At 40.6% G+C, this 17,359-nt stretch overlaps 1 protein-coding gene across 1 annotated transcript in view; it reads right to left on the reverse strand.

Moving 5' to 3' along the window:
* OSBPL6 (oxysterol binding protein like 6) overlaps positions 1–17,359 on the reverse strand; it is a 104,992-nt gene that overhangs the window by 23,453 nt on the left and 64,180 nt on the right. The window contains exons 10-14 of the mRNA XM_063116319.1: positions 16,308–16,411; positions 15,393–15,479; positions 9,611–9,685; positions 1,950–2,115; positions 657–787 (exon numbers count right to left, since the gene is read on the reverse strand). Coding sequence (XP_062972389.1) covers positions 657–787; positions 1,950–2,115; positions 9,611–9,685; positions 15,393–15,479; positions 16,308–16,411 — 563 coding nt within the window. The remainder of the gene's footprint in view (positions 1–656; positions 788–1,949; positions 2,116–9,610; positions 9,686–15,392; positions 15,480–16,307; positions 16,412–17,359) is intronic.

A 17,359-nucleotide genomic window follows, 5' to 3' on the forward strand; every position in this document is an offset into this window, starting at 1 on the left:
CAACTTGTGTAGATAATACAGAGAATAGCACCCAGCTGGATTCAGGTGAATTATACTGAGCTTAGGGGTTTCCCCCCCCCACACTTTTTCTATCTCTTCCTTGCTGTCACCTCCCCCTCTGCCCACCCACCCCAATACAAAAAGGGATACTCAAGGAGACCAGATATTAACACAGGACCATTAAGTGACAAACAAGGTGAACACTACACGAAGCAGAACAGAGATGAGAGAAAAACTACAGAATAAATAAGAGATCATCATCATTATGGTTTATTTAAATAACTCATCTCATGCTAGAACCATGGCTGGTAAAGAAAACAAAAAACCCACCTTCACTCAATTAAGTTTTATAGTTATAGTAAACTGGAGGCAAGAGCAGGTCTCCAAAGACTGAGCTTAGTTCATGAAAATTCATTAATATCATCACATTTTATTTTATTATGTATTGTTAGAAAGACACCAGGTGTTTTATGTGTGACACACACACAAAAACCACTTATGAATAACAGGCAGGGTCTTGCTATTTACTGTTTTACTCTGTACAGCACCATGTACATTGATGGTGCTATATAAATAAATAATAATAATAATAATAATAATAATAATAATAATGTCAAAAATAACCAAATATGGCAAGAGTCTATCTAGGAGCTTACCTGAGAAAGTGATTGTCGAAGACGTGTTATCTGTGTCGCAGGTCCTGCGAAATCATGCTCTGAAACCATCTTCTTAAGCTTTTCTTTCTCTATCGCTATGCTGTTGAAGGCAGACTTCAGAAGAGAATGCACTGGAGAGAAAACAGAAATGTAAGTGCCTAAAGTGAGTTGTTTGCCAGTCTGCTGTTCAGGTACTAACTGTTAATGGGCCACTCCAAGGCCCCCTATTCTCCTTTCTTAAGGGAGAGGGCCATAGCTCAGTGGTGGAGCTTTGCATGCAGGTCTCGGGTTCAATCCCTATTAGCTCCAGACAGGGTTAGGAAAAATTCCTGCCTAAAACCCTGGAGTGCTGCTCCAGATGAGCATTGACAATACTGGGCTAGATAGACCTATGGTCTGACTCAGTAGAAGGCAGCTGCCTGTATTTTATGTTCGAAATGTCTTCAGTCCACATGGCAACACTGTGCATGCAACTTGTAGAACCTTAGCACACAATTTTGGGAATGTTATCCCTTGGCTATAGAAATAAATTAGATGCAGATTTTGCAAGTGCTGCTTGTCACTTTTGAGTATCCACATATTCCATTTGGGATTACCATGGACAAGACATTTGTACTCTGCAGTCCTTTTACACTTCATAGAACACAAAATCAATTTGATTTTCCTGTTAATATGCAGGGTTGGACTCAATGGCCTTATAGGCCCCTTCCAACCCTACTATTCCATGATTCTATGCAAGCCATCAGCATCAACCCATGTGCTTGCAGTATTGACACATATACTACATGGATAAGCAACTCCTATGCAGTTTTGTGTGAAGGGGGCCTGGAAGTGTAGATGACACCTTTTAAAAATGTAACACAAGGATTCTTCTGATTCAGAACAAGATGAAAGAGAATCCCTCAACAACTGCCCATTGAACTGACTTCTTCCACAAGTGAAACAAGAGCCAGTGTGGTGTAGTGGCTAAAGTGTTGGACTGGGAGTCGGGAGATCCGGGTTCTAGTCCCCACTCGGCCATGGAAACCCACTGGGTGACTTTGGGCCAGTCATACACTCTCAGCCCAACCCACCTCACAGGGTTGTTGTTGTGAGGATAGAATGGAGAGGAGGATGAGGATTATGTACGCCGCCTTGGGTTCCTTGGAGGAAAAAAAGGCGGGATATAAATGTAATAATAAATAAAAATAAATAAATAAAACAAGCAACACGCGCACACAGAGACTCAGGAAAACTTCTTTACTATATAAAAGGCTACTTCCAATAAGAGGCAGCTGGTACACAGGTGATTACCTTTCTGGGCCATGAGGCAAAACTCTTCCTGGAGTTTTATGTAGTCTGTGGAGTTGTCCAGGGAGTCAGATACATGACTTGGAGGAGCCTGAAAATCGATGTCTGCACAGAGGTTAGGATTGGATGAATGTAGGCGAACAGGAGACATTGTAGTACTGAAAGGAACCTAAATTGAAAAGCAACAGATACATGGCACTGAATATTTCCTCCATGGAACACCAGATACAGCATCCTAAAACATTTTTCGCATTACCCAAACAGTATTTACAAGTATTGATACTTTAGCCAAGACGGGGATTTTTAATCCCCTTTGCAGTAGGGGTGCTTCCAGACAGCTGGGTCAAAGTGCTAATGAACCATTGTTCTTCCACTGCAAGCTACAAGTGGAATTGCAGTTGACTTTCCATGAAATTAGGGTATATTGTGAATTTTCTGTATGTATATTCCACCCCATTCCAGCCACACCAGTTTCAGCATTGCTTTTCCGTTCTTTTTTAAGGTGTGTGTTTTTTGTCATGGCAAATGACTTTTTGGGCAACTGAATCATACCTTAGCACCTATTCACTATACCCTTTGCAGTGAGCACCATTTTTATACCTAGTTATTTCTTTTAAAATAGAAAAAAAATAGGGGGGGGGGAATCCCCTTTCCAGTCTCTGTGATTTTAACAAGATGGCTATTGGTGGTGACTGGAAAGGGTTTTTTAAAAAAAAGATTTCTCCCCATCATTTAAAAACATTGATATATTGCATTATAGGGTTATAATGCTATAACACTCTTCTTTAAGTGGTATTTCTCACACACATGTGTGTATGTGTATGTGGGTGTGTGTGGGTGTGTGTGTATGACACATAGCTGGGAAAGTGCTTTAGTACAACTTAAAAGATAAAAATGGCACTCACCTCAAAGGTTATGCTACCATAAGTCAACTTGGGCATGTCAAAAACACACCTCTTTAAAAAGATGGTAGAATAGCATGAAGGGCATTTACACCTATTGAGGCTGTGTTACTCTTCATCCTTCTCAAAAAAAAGTTGGACTTTCTCCAGTAAGCATAAAAGCACCAATGGGAAAACACGGAAGGATTACAAATGGATGATGACGTCATGTGGATCTTCTGTAAAATGTGAGTGAATAAGCCATGTCGATTCTACAATAAATCCTCACCTGGAAGTTCTGCTTATGTTGCAGAGAGCACCAAAATCAAATTTCTTCCTCTCAAATCACAGCTCATGCATTTTGAGCATTAATTTAAGTTTCCCTTATGCTACATGAGGAATAGATACCATTTCAATTCACACATACAGTTATAGTTTGAAATGTACAAAAGCGAAAATCTTCTAAGTAAACCAAAATATAACCAACCATATATTCTGAGTGTAGGTGTGAGGATTAAATAATAGATTTTGAAGTGATGATGTAAGATGTGTTCCAGAACCATTCCATGAAAAGCAAAAAAGTGAAGGGTGTTATTTCAGGAGAGAGAACATTAATTAAGTTCTAGATATTTAGATTTTCATACTTACATGATAATGTGTTAATGGCTACAGTAAAAAACATATTTAAAAGGTTTATGAGATGGCCTTTGGGTAAACCTTCCCAAGGAGGCATACAACAAAAGTTAAAAGTTACACAGTATTTGGTTTCTTCACCAAGCTAAAAGTATAGTTAAATATTCCCCAAAGAGCTATGGACAGGTTTATGAACATGTAGGTATGTCTGAAAATTGATATTAATGTTGCATTATAGTATATCTACAAAACACATACGGTGAAGCTGAATAGATGCTTTTGGTGTCTCTCTTTTAATTTAGAATTACAGATTAATTTAGCACATTTAGGTTGTCTCTTGAATGATGTCTCCAAAAGACACAATTTATTATGCCATCTCCACTTTTTGTTCTCTTCTAAAAATGTGTTTGTATTACATTAAGTGTACATGTTTTTATATGTGTATATTTTGTATATAATGTATATGTGTAATTTTAAGATGTACACACAATATATATCTATATACACATATATGTGTATACATACACACACATATCCATGGCCCTTTTTTTGTATGAATATATATGCTATTGTATTATACACACAGACATGCAAGACAAAATGCATATGATCTTTGGGTAAGCTAGGCACCCCAAAATTCAAGCATTTCTATTAATAAAGCAGTAACCCAATTTAGCACTCCAATATAAATGCTAAATTACATTGTTATTCAAATAATTCATATAATATAAATGTCAATATCTGAAAAAATATTGCAAAAACATAGTCCATGTTTTTGAAATTCCCTAAAAAGTACACACTCGAAAAGTCATATTACTTTAGGATCCAGTTCACATGGCCTGTTGTTGGGGTATTTGTGGGTTGTTTCCTCCTCAAACAGGTGATGCTACCCAGATTTGGACAACACAACAAGCTGAGCCTGGGTGGATAATTGCGCAAATAGCACTCGGCACATGCCATGGCTTAAACAAGCCACCATGGTTTGTTTAAGCCATGGCGATTGTGTAAACTGGGTCTATATTTCAACAGAATATGGATTTCTTTTCCATAATCAACAAGTACTAGCTTAAAATACAATTTGCCCCAGTCTTTTCATGGACCTTTGCCTTCCAGAGTATGATTTAAAGTTCTCATTCATCAGCTAAAACATATTTTGTGAGGGATTAGACATCTTATTCCATGTATAGTCTTACTACAATTCTTCTATATCTTCTCCTCTGTGACTGTCTAGGCCACCCTTCCCCAATTTCATGGCCTTCAGATGTTTTTGGCTACAACTCCCAGCACTGCAGGGAATTCTACCTAAAAAAGGGCAAGTAGGAATATTTCTGGACCTTGTAAGTCACCTTGGCTTCCTTGCAAGAGGTAAAAAAAGGTGGGATATAAATGTAGTAGCAGTAAATAATAATAACAATAACAACAGGACAGCATGACTTGACAAAACCCATCATGTCCATCTAGAAAGACTGCCACAAGCGAGAAAAGAGAGATATTAATGATGAAAATAATAGATCCAAATTTAGTGTATACAGATTGTGAACACTCAGGATCCAACGGGCTGGTGAAAGGAGATCCTGCATCTCTCCCTGTAAAGGAAACACTCCCTGCTGCCAAGCAATTCTCTCCCCATGCTTAAGGGAATGTGAGAAGTGGCCGTCTAGGTTGCACAAGGATCTGTGGGTAAGAAGAAAACCCACAAAATTTCTAGTTTGCCCCACAAAGCACAAGCACATATTTAAAGGGCACTTTGAATTCCAGCTAATGCACGTATATTTACAAAAAAATGATCTGAAGAAATAGAAATTTTCATGGAGAAGAGTTTATATATGTTGACCAACCAATATGCAAATAATGTACAGATTACTTTACTTCCTAGAATGTAGTGCGCTCAACCCTACCCACCAAGTTTAACAGAAGGTAGATGATAGATTTTAATAAAGAATAAATAAATGCATGCTAATGTAATAATTCAAAACCACTTCCTTGCGGCAATTTCAAGGATTCACTGCCTTCTAAACATGAGAGGCAGGGGCAAAGGATGTTTATACAGCACCCAGAAATTAGACCAAACATCTGGAATGACAGTAGGACTAGAGTAGAGGGCATTAAGCAATTAATTTAAATGAAGGATTAAAAAAGCAATGGAGGAGAAAAGATGAAAAAAAATTGAATTCGGAACTAAATTTGGAAAGAAATAGGTAAAGAGAGTTGTATCACAATAATATATATGGAAAGTATGTATGAGGAAAATGTCCCTAAAGCCCCATACTTGCACCTGAGATGGGAGAAACCTCTCTGTAGCAGGCCTGAAAATTAGACAGACTATTACACTGAAGTGCATACTGATGTTGGTGTAGTATAAATGCGTGCTTGCCATTCACAATACAGTAGATGCTTTTCTGAGTTGCAGCATATGTGTATGTGTGTGTGTGCACATACAGAGGGTTTGGGGCGGGGGGGGGGGGTACTTGAAAGTTAACCAGCCAGAATTTTGCCTTTGCTTTTCTTTGCCCATAGAGACCTTGAAGCGGCAATGACCACCTTCATTTCTTCCTGCACATTGCTCACCCATCTTCAACATGCCTCTAGGGTGTACTGTCCAACTCCACCTCTTCTATGTTCTTTTCTATCACAGACCCCATCTCAAATGTTCATTCACAGTGTTTTTACCTGGGCTCATTTGTCCGCTTTTTCCCTTGAAAATGTATGTGTTTATTAAGTGGCACGATTGTACACTTAGGCCATTTCTACACCAGCCCGTCACAGCCGAGTCCCTGTGCGTCCAAATGACGCACAGGGTCTCCCGGGGCCAGGGGGGATGAGCACGTGTTTTCCCAGGGATAAGTACTCCCAGGAAAAATCCGATTCCTCCCTTGGTCTCAGGATCATCCCGAGACTGCAGGAGGTGTGTGGCCGCCTGTCCCAGCTTCTTCCCTCCTTCCCGTGAGTAGTGGGAGTCATCAGAGGGAAGGAGCCAGGACAGGGGGAGTCCAGGGCCATCGGGGGTGGGGTGAGGAGTAGGATCGGGTCTTCTTCTTTTTTTACCTTATTTTTCGCTGGAGCGCGAGTGTGCTCCAACTCTTTTTCCATTTAAAAAAATGGTGCCTGCAATGTGCGCATCCCATCCAGGACGTCGCGCGGCCATGTAGCCTCAGGGCGACGATCCCAGAAGTAGGTAAAGTCTGGAATCGCCCCCTCTCCCTCCCTCTACACCCATAGGTGTAGAAAGGGCCTTAGACTTACATTCATGCCTGAAAAGCTAATTCTTCTATACTGCTACTGTCACCAATCCATTTCCATGCACAATTCAAGCGCTCATCATTACCTATAAAGCCCTAAACAGCATGCGGCCTGTTTTTGTGAAGTGGAGGGCCTCTTACCCTTCCAATTTCAATAAAGGATTGGGCCTAACCCTTTCAATTTGAGAGCTGTGTGCTTTATTCCAAGATCTGTGCAAAATCCAGTGGACAGCCAGTTTGGCTGAGTGTGGTTTCCTTTACACTGCTATTCCCAGCTATTAAGAATTCCAAGTTGGATATACACCTATTTTTTCCTTCCACCATTATATTTATTTATTTATTACATTTATATAACTGGCAGTGTTAGTAATATGACTTTTTCAGATTATGGAACAGAAATAAAACTTATGCAGTAATATAATAAAGTGTGATGGAATTCCTTGATGGACCTGGTAACCAACTACTTCTCTTCTGTTTTCTTTATTACCACAGCCACTTCATGGAATTACAGTGTGATCCTAAGCATCTTTACTCAGAAACGAGGCCCTCTGAGGGTTATTGTTGTAGTTGTTGTTTTTTAAAAAAACTTGTTCCAAAGTGAACAACGGAATCTTAAACACGTTGCTGATTTTCTATTATTTCTACTGCATGGTATGGGTATAAAATAGCTATCAGAATGTGACAGTTTGATTACTGTTGTTTCATTGTTATGATGCTGTTTTTATATTTGTTATTAGTCACTTTGGACTTCTCCATTTGAAAGGGGAAAATGGAATAAAAATTTCATTATAAATATAAAATAATTATCCTAGGACAAGGCCTGATTCTGACATCTTAGGGTGGTTTCACAGGTCTTCTTTCTCTACTGAAGTCCACTTTTTTGATATGCATGGTGCCATATATTTTATTTATTTGTTTGATTATTCTACTCCACCATTTGATCCAGTAGAGTTCCTAATGTGGCTTAAGTAAAATTAAAGCTCTACTCATTCCCTCTGGGGCACTGCACAGATATGGGGTCACCATCTTCCCAAATTCTCACTAGGTTGCCATATCTGCACTCATCCTCCCTCTCAGTCTTGAGTGTTGGAAACTGGGAAGTTGGTTGCCTGGCTTTGTATTTCTTACGCTTCCCCCAGACCTGGAGGTCTGTCCCAGGGTAGAAAGAAAGGAGCCCTATGCAGCTGTGTCTCAGGTGGTGTTGACACCTGCAAGGTCACTTGCCTCATCATACAGGACCATGTGCAAAAGGGTTAGTTGGGTTATTATGGTGTTTGAAAAGCTATCACAGCAACACTTCCAAGACCATATTGCAAAAGCAATGGTGAGACTGTTTTTCATCAACTTTATTTATTTATTTGAGTTAAACTCCACCTTTCCACCAAAGAAATGGTGCTCATGAAGGCTAAAAATAATTAAATTAAATTAAAACACAAACTTAGTAAAACAGCCATAAAACAAATACATTAAAAACACAACTATCTCTGTCACTGGAGGCTCAAGTGGCCATGGTGGCTCAGAGTGCCTTTTACCAGCTTCGGCTGGTTCACCAACTACGGCCTCTCCTGGACAGGGATAGCTTAGCCACCGTGGTACAGGCATTGGTAACCTCAAGACTGGTTTATTGCAATGCGCTCTATGTGGGGCTGCCCTTTAAGCTGCTCCAGAAGCTGGAGGTAGTGCAAAATGCTGCAGCTCGGCTGTTGTCTGGAGCTGCCCTTTTCCAGCATGCAACTCCTCTGCTGAGGGAACTGCACTGGCTGCCTATTCAGGTTTAAGGTTCTTGCACTTGTGTACAAAGCCCTAAACAACTTGGGACCAGGATACCTGAGAGAGCGCCTTCTCCCCTACCAACCTGCCCGGTCACTGAGGTCATCTGAGGGCCTGCTCCTGGTGGTTCCACATAGACCCATCCTCCGATTGGAATCCACCAGGGGAAGAGCCTTCAGCGTGGTGGCGCCCCTCCTGTGGAATTCCCGGCCTCTGGAGGTCAGGCAGACGCCAACTTTGTATTCTTTTCAACACCTCCTGAAAACATCACTGTTCCAGGAAGCCTTTCCTTAATGACCAGCTACAGTTCACAGTTCACCTTTCATTTTGCTTTTAAAAATGAATTTTAAGGTGTTTTAATCTGTTTTTATTGTATTTTATCTTGTACACCGCTCTGAAATTTTGAATGAGGAGTGGTATATAAATATTGTAAATAAATAAATAAATAAACTACAAAAGCATAGAAACAGCACCCAAACCAATGGACTCACTTGCACGCCAAAGGTCTGTTTGAATAAAAATGCTGTTACCTGCTGGTGGAAGGCCAGCAGAGAGGGAGCCAACCTAACTTTCATTGGCAGGGAGTTCCAGAACTTGGGAGCAGCCACTGAGAAGGCCCTCCTGACATGACAAGACATGCTACCAAAGTTAACAACAATTAACCCTTTTGCACATAATTTTGCTCTTCAAGAGGTGCACCATACATTCAAAAACAGAGAATTCAGCTCAGAAAGTGTACACAAAGCTACTTTTATGCTTGTGTGAGAAGTGATTCTAAAGACACACACACACTGTACAATCCAGCTACATTTATGCATTTTAAAGCCATGGCCTCACTCTCTCCCACTGAAATCAACAGGACCTGAAAATGCTTCAGTTCAAGTAGGTTCTGTACAATGTCATTAAAAACACTTATTTGATCGCACTGTAAACACATGTAAGTTAGATGGTTTGTGATCCCACAGCACTTTTTATTATGTGGCAGAGCCGGCTTGTAACCTTCCATCTCTCCCATGCCCCCAAGTGTCACCAGCATCTGAAGCGCCATTCAAGCTCTCGGTATCACAAACACATATTCAATGTATACAGTGCCCCAACTTCAAAACTGTATGGAGGTGCCTTGACTGTTAAATCCACTCACTGTTGTAGCCACTGCTGCTGCTAGTCTCTGCCGGCGCCGTGCAGTACTGAATTGGCCTTTCAGCGCTGTCCCTTCCTGACAGTGAACAGGAAAAGAACAGGGAAGCAGAAAGAAGGGAAAAGAATGATGGGATGCAGGAAGATGGAAGACGGTCAGAGAAGGGAGGGGGAGATTCTTTAAGTGAGATTTATGTCTACAAAGCGCCAAGTGAGCTAAACTGTGGATTGCCTCAATCTGCATTGTAACTTGGTGCAAGCAAGAGGGAGTGATTCAATTGCTCCACTATTCATCTCCACCCCCAGTTAGCCAATGATAAGCTGAAGGAGTTTTTGTTTTGTTTTGTTTTACTTGGGCTCATCATGCCAGACAGGCAATCTGAGAGCATGGTGAACACCCAGCCCTAATGTGACAAGACTTCTTTTTTTGCATCTGTAAAGAGTAATTGGAATTGGTCCCAGTTCTTAGGAGGAGGTAATCTCCTGCTATTAAACATTGTGCTTTGTTTTCTCATTCAAGTATGTGCAAAGTATACGCTATAAATCCATATCTAAAACTTTCTGTGTTATTCAGCCTGCAAATAAAAAGCAAGAGGCTTATGCAATTCAAAGACAATAAAAATCCAGACTTCCGATACAGTTTATGCATTGTAACAGAAATCACCTGAAATGCTGTTCTCAGCATGTGGGTCTATTACAGTTTGTAGACGTACAGTTTAAGGGTGTTTAAGAACTAAAGATTTTTCTTTGTAAAAATTTATGTCACCTCAGGTTCCACCTGTCTGGAGTTTCAATAGCACATGTTTTAATAGCACAGGATGGCTATTCCTTATAGTCAACTCTTGGCTTCTACTTGTTTTTGGATGATTAACCTGTTAGTTCCTTTCAAACATATTCTGCAAAATCCCTAAAGCAACAACAAAGACTACAGACAAATGCATCTTTAACAACTGTTTGCATGCTACATCTTCCAAAAGGAGTGTGGTAATAGTCCTTCAACACATCATTTAAAATCCAAAGTGCCACTTCAGAACATTCAGTAAGCAGTTTTACAAGGTTACAACTGATTTACATCCTGCCAGTTTTCTTTCACATATCCATGGGGTACTGCTAACGGGTAAGTCCTGAAAGCCCTCACCCCCTTCAGGTTTGCTCAGACTTGGTCAGACATTGCTTTCTCAGCCAAGGAGAGAGGAGCAAGTAGTAGACTTGCACAAATCCTTGCTTCATCCTCCTTTCAATTTGTTCCTGAAGTAAAAGGGGAATAGGAAGGGGTTTCGGGAGACCCCAGCTACAGGTGACCCTTATATAATGCTTGGTCAGATGCTGCTTTTTAACTGTGGAGAACAATGATGAGAGAAGAATGAAACAGTGTCAAGAGCCAAAGATCCAATCCCTTCTCATACTGGATTGAGAAATTAAGTTTAACTCAGTTGTAACCAGAAGCTTCTCTGTCACTTCTTGTAAGCCACACCAGAGAAGCAATCTGTTAGAACATCATGCATAGTGGTGAGATATACTGAATGTCAACAGGCTGCACATACAGATACGGTGGGCCCATTCAGAAGAGGTGTTAAACCATGGCTTTAACCATGGTGGTTAAGCCAGAAAGCCAGGCCGTGTTCAGAAGACATCTTAAACCATGGCTTTAACCACAGTGAATAAGGCATTTTGCTTTAGGCCTTTGCTATACCAGGCTATATCCCGGGGTAATACCTGGGATTGACCCTGTGCGTCCAGATGATGCACAGGGGATCCTGGGCTCAGGCAGGGATCAACCCTCCCTGGCTCCAGGATATAGCCTACCTCTTTGGGCCTGCTTTTTCTGCAGTCTCGAGCTGAGCCTGAACCTATGGCCCATTTTTGTGGCTTTTCCTGGCTCCGTGCACAGGGTGCTGCCCCCATCGGGGGCAGGGTGGGGGGAGCAGGAAAACCCAATTTTTTTTAAAAAAAACCCACTTACCTTTGCGCACGATCGTTCGTGCGCATCGTCCCCTTTAAAAGTAAAAAAATGGTAGGTGCGACGTCTCTCTTCGTGAGGTCGCCTCACCTTACGAGTAAATGAGGGTGACATCCTGCGATACTTGCATCACGGAGTCTCCCCTCATCTGTCGCGGATTGTTATTATTATTATTATTATTTATTTATATAGCACCATCAATGTACATGGTGCTGGTAGGATTTACTGGTAGGTTTAGTAGGATTTACTGGTAGGTTTAGCAAAGGCCTTATTCACCATGGTTAAAGCCGTGGTTTAAGGTGACTTCTGAATGGGGCCAATTTTTCATTTGGCTTCTAAGGCATTTGCTTTTTTTCTTATCTTTAAGATGGTTTTCATTGTTAAGCCTCCAAATGAATTTCATTCAGCATTAAAACAAACAAACAAACACAACTTCAGCATATTGTAATTATCCTTGGAACTTAGCATATGACTTGGAGCAGAGACAGTGGTTGCCGACTTTCCTGGTCAATCCCCATCTCTCTCACATCAATGCTCCCTCTTCTTAAGAAAAACCACACAATAGTTCAAGCAATCTAGCAAGCAATCTACTACACAAGGGCATAGGACTAGTAAGGGCCGTGCCTTCTCAGAAAACGCTACATAAATATGCTAAGATGTGTGAAATTTACAACATGAAAAATACAAGTTTATGTTTTAAAATGCTGCATGTTTTAAGATGCTGCAATCACCCCTTCTAATCATTGCCTCTTAATTTTCCTGGTTATTACTGTAAAGCAATTAGCCTGACTGTTGATAGCCCATGCAAAACGTTGTGTCATCATTTCCAAAGCATATGGCAATCTATGCAGGCAAACCAGCTTCTTGCTTTAGAAAGTTTCTGAAATCCTAGAACATTTACGGAAAAATTCCCTCTGAAAGGATCCACTCCTTTAGAAAGATTCCTTTAGTACAGACAGACTTTCTCACCCACAAAAAAGAGAGGGGAGATGTTTTTATGAGCACCATTTGGTAAAAAAAGGACTATGGAGTCTGAGGCCCTCAATAGTATAAACACAAAGGGTGTTCAAGGTGTTCCTTCCCACCTTTCTGCAGAATAATGGTGTTGCTATTTCAGCCCCAACTTACTAGAAAGATGGCAGAAAAAATTAAAACAGTAAAATCTGTTTCACTAAAAATGCCTACATCTAGTGTCAGTGCTTCAGACAACAGACATTAGTAGCAATGGACCAGAACAGAATGCCCATGTAAAACATATCACAAAAACAAGCACAAAAATTGCTTGAAGGTGCTACATGGAATCTATAATATGAGGGAAAGACTTGGTTTGTCAAGTGTTCTTTTCTTTAAAGCACTGTTTCCAGTAGAAGAGAACTGATATAATAATATTTCAGACCTACTCTTCCCCCTCTTTTTTATTTATTCACCTGCCTTGCTGATCAGGGGGTGGAAGGTCACCTATTGCCATTCATTCAACCGAGCGCTCTCTCTCGCTCTCTCGCTCTCTCTTTCTCTCTCTCTCTCACACACACACACACACAAACACACACACCATGTACACTTCATTCCAACTCCTATGGGAAATTGCCAGGAGGAGCAGCTGCCATTAAATCTGGGAGGGAGAAAAAACTCAATTGGCAGGGGCAGAGTACGGACCTGCATTATAAATAAATAAATCAATAAATAAATAAATCCCCCCCTCTCTTTGACACACACAAACAGCTCATGCTCTCCTGAGGAGAAGGATAGAAGAAGAGGGTGTGAAAGACAAGCAGAAACTGGCTCCATAGCGTTCATCTCCCTGGGCAAATTCTCCCTCCCAAGCAGAAGGTGAGGTAGAAAGAGAACATGGGGAAGAAGGAAGGAAGATAGAAAGAAAAGCAGAAATCAGCTTCTCTGCCTATGCCTGGCTGGGAAAACATATCTGAGCTGGAACCTACAGTGCTTCTTTTCCCTCCCTCTCTGCTTGAGGCAAAGAGGGTCACTCCATCCAGGGAAAACACATTTTTTCACAGAGAACCCTGTAATATAGAACTCAGTCTAGAGGCACAATGTGGGAACGTTCCTTTTCCCTGCTTTGGGAAGGCAAAGTGCAGCAGTAGAGGAAGATATTTTCTCTTTACTTTCCAGGAGGGGACAGGAGGAGAAACAGCCCTATATGCCGCTTCCATTGCTGCAGGGCAACAGAATGCACTCGGCTCTGTCTCAACTAATTGCCTGGAGGCCGTTCTTACTTGTCTCAATTGACCAGGCAAGTACTTATTTTCAAGCCTGCGATGGAATCTTCATGCTGGTAGTGTCATTTTAAAAATGCAAAGGTATCAAACTTTAACTTCTTCAAGGAATGATTTATGATCAGCATGGCTGAAACTCTTTCAAAACAGATCATGGGTCTATTTCTGCACATGGACAGCTTCTGTAACATATAAAACATGGGTTTCCAGTAGAAGTCTCCTTTTCCAACTGGTAGATCATATAGGCAGGATCTACACATGTAGCAGAGTAAGGTGAAAAGGTCCTGAAGTGGTAGAATGAATTCTATCATTTTTTACTTCAGATGAGGGGTCACATTTTTTTAAGCCTGGCCTTTGTAAAAACAAACAAAGAGATTCCCTGAACGCAGAAAGCTTCTAACTCAGTTCCCTCTCTGCTGTGTTAGAATTCTACATACAGGGATCTTATTATGTGGGTGAGCATACAAAAGTGGTAGCCCACATTGCATTCTGAAGAGCTACAGTCTATCACTTTGGAATTCTATCACTTCATTTCCTCCTCATTCTGTTGCATGTATAAACCCAGCTGGTTAAGGGGCTCAGAAGCAAATAGAGCACAAGTAGAACTATCGTGTATAATTTGTTACTTATGATCTATGATTCCTGAGAAATAATCATTATTCCTGGGAAATCTAAAGCAAGTTATAGTAGACTCTTGCCTCATCTCGGGCTAGCTCCAGGATTTCAACAAAGTGGTGTTGCAGTTTTACTTGTAATGGCACAGAAAAAACACACACAGTTACCTATACTAAGGCTGCAATCCTATGCACGGTTACCTGAGAGTAAGCTGCATTCAATGCAATAGGATTTACTTCTGATTAAACATGCACAGGATTGCACTATAAGGCATCTATGATTAAAAACACACACACCAACATCCTTGACTCTGGGCACCTTCACACTGGATGACTTCACAGATATCACTTCTATGCCGGGAAGCGATGTAATGCAAACTGTTGCATGTAATTGCTGTATGTACATGCAGTGATTGGTTATGGCTTCCAAAAACACACAGCAAAATAAACAAACACACAGTGTGCATATGGCTTTCCTAGACAGAAGAGGAATCTTTACTAATAATACAGTAGCTAGGATCCAAAGAACTGCATAACTAATTATGCATTTCCAAGAGGACTTTTTGATGTCAAGTTTCTCAAACTGTTGCCCTTCTGTGGTCTTCAGTTCAAAGGGAAAACAGCAAAAGAATAAATAATAGATTCAGCAAGCAGAGCCTTGGAATATACCTAAATTAGTTCTTTGCATCCAAGTCAGTAATGTTTTTTTAACCTCACAGAGTGGTCCCGCCCCGCCCTTGCTTTCTATCCATTTCTTTCTTTATATGGAAAGGCCTTCATGTATTACTTCGCTTTCTATCTATTTTAATACAACTATATTAAATTAAATTTGTGAGCATCAGGTCTTGCTCTTCAAATTTTTAACAGCTTGCGAGAATGAAAGAGCCAGTGCTTCAAAACCAGCTGGTTTCTTCTGTTTTTTAAAATAAATATTGATCGAAAATAGTAGTGAAAAGGGAAACATTGTGAAATCAGTACCTGAAGCTGTATTTTAGCATCTTTGCTGACACTTTTTGTTCTCCATCTTCTTGTGACACGCTTGTCTTTCTTATCTACACAGTTAGCCTACATCATAAAATAGTTAAAAGCAACAAAGCATTGCATTAAAGCTCACGCAATGGACACAGACAATATTGCAAAAGTTAGTAACAAGAATCTTGGTGTTAGTTTTTTGCAAATAAAAATGTAGTAAGAATGCTAACCTATGTTTTACAAACAAAGCAGACAATTGCAGACAATTTTAAAAGCAAATAAATGGCACAGCACAATCCTAAAGCCATTTATTCTAGAATTTTGCTTCTAAGGCCTAATCTACACCAAGCAGGATATTGCACTATGAAAGTGGTATATAAAAGGCAGGAGCCACAGCAGGATATAGTGATATGAAAGCAGTATATGTTATGCGTCAATGGGCCCCAACAGCTGTCAGTGCACTTCAATACGGCTATAAAGCAACAGTGTGGCTCCTGCCTTTTATATACCACTTCCATACTGCTTTCATAGTGCAATATCCTGCCTGGTGTAGATTAGGCCTAAATGTTAACGAAAAAGGGTTTCATGTCTGCTTCTACATGACAGTCTAACTCCTTAATAAAACAAAGAACATGTGAATATTCAACTGCTGGAACACAGTATACAAATTAAGTAAATTTCTGCAAAATTGTGTTGGTTGCATAATTTATAATCATTACAGAACTTGAGTATGACAATAAATTATTCTGCACATTCTTGGGTCTTTTATCATTGACCAGAGTTTCTAAACTTGACAAAGCAACGTCTGTTTGCAGAGTGACAGTTGGTATTCTTTGGCAACGACATGGGATATTTAAAGTACAAAACCTATTATAAGTACAACCATCATTATTTAATCTGGGTTTGAACAAATGTATTTACCTGCATATCAGTGAAGTTTGGAGCTGACTGGGTTCTCTGAAGTATTTCTAAATTTTGAAGAATTTTACTCAGTTCCACAAGGTTTGACTGACAGTGTGCAAGATCTGACACAAATTAAGAAAACAAACAAACATTGTTATCTTGACTAAGATTTTATTTTGCTAGGGTATCTCTTGCCTTAGATGGGACTAACTATAGTAGCATAATCACACTGCTTGATGTAGCAAATACAACACATTTAGCAACACTTTTCGCAAGCGTAAAGAGATATGTGTGTGTGTGATTCTTCCACACTTCTGATCTTCTTTATTAATAACCAGTTACAAGGACAAGAATTAGGACAAACTGAGGCCTTAGCTAGACATAGCAGTCTAGCAGGACGGAGGGGTGAAGATCTCACAATACTTTTATCACGAGATCTCCCCCTCTGTTCACACGAGGCACGCGACGACTTCTGAGGGAGAGGCATCGTTCCTGCCATTTTTGTTTTTTTCTTGAGGAAGATGCGCATGAGCACTCATATGCAAAAGATAATTTTTTAAAAAAAATTCCCCGCTCCCCCCACCCCAGTGCTCCTGAGGAGCTCTGTGACCCCATGCGTGGGTCCCGGCTCCTTGCAAGTAACCATGAGGAACTGGGACAAATCGCGACGCCCGCATACATGTTCTGCAGTCTCGGGCTCAGCCCAAGACCGTGGAAAAAGCGGGCCTAAAGTGAAGGGTGAGATCCCGGGGCAAGGGAGGGATCATCCCTCCCTGATCCCGGGATCCCCTGTGCGTCATGTGGACGCACAGGGACGATGCCGAGGATCGCCCTGGGATTTCGCCCCATCTAGCGAAGGCCTGAATCTCAATCAATCCCTGACTTTGGGTTTTATCTGTGACTACTAATTCCTTCATTATTGCTTAGGTGAAATAAAAATCTGAAGTATAATAACTATTGTTCTATTGATAAGAGCAGAGCTAGGTAATACGGAAATGTGGCTAGGCTAGTTATTCTGGACAAATCATGATGTTTAAAAAGGAGGACTTTAATTATAATAAGCAGAATAT

The sequence above is a fragment of the Elgaria multicarinata genome, chromosome 2 (assembly GCF_023053635.1).
Source record: "Elgaria multicarinata webbii isolate HBS135686 ecotype San Diego chromosome 2, rElgMul1.1.pri, whole genome shotgun sequence".
NCBI classification, from domain to species: domain Eukaryota; kingdom Metazoa; phylum Chordata; class Lepidosauria; order Squamata; family Anguidae; genus Elgaria; species Elgaria multicarinata.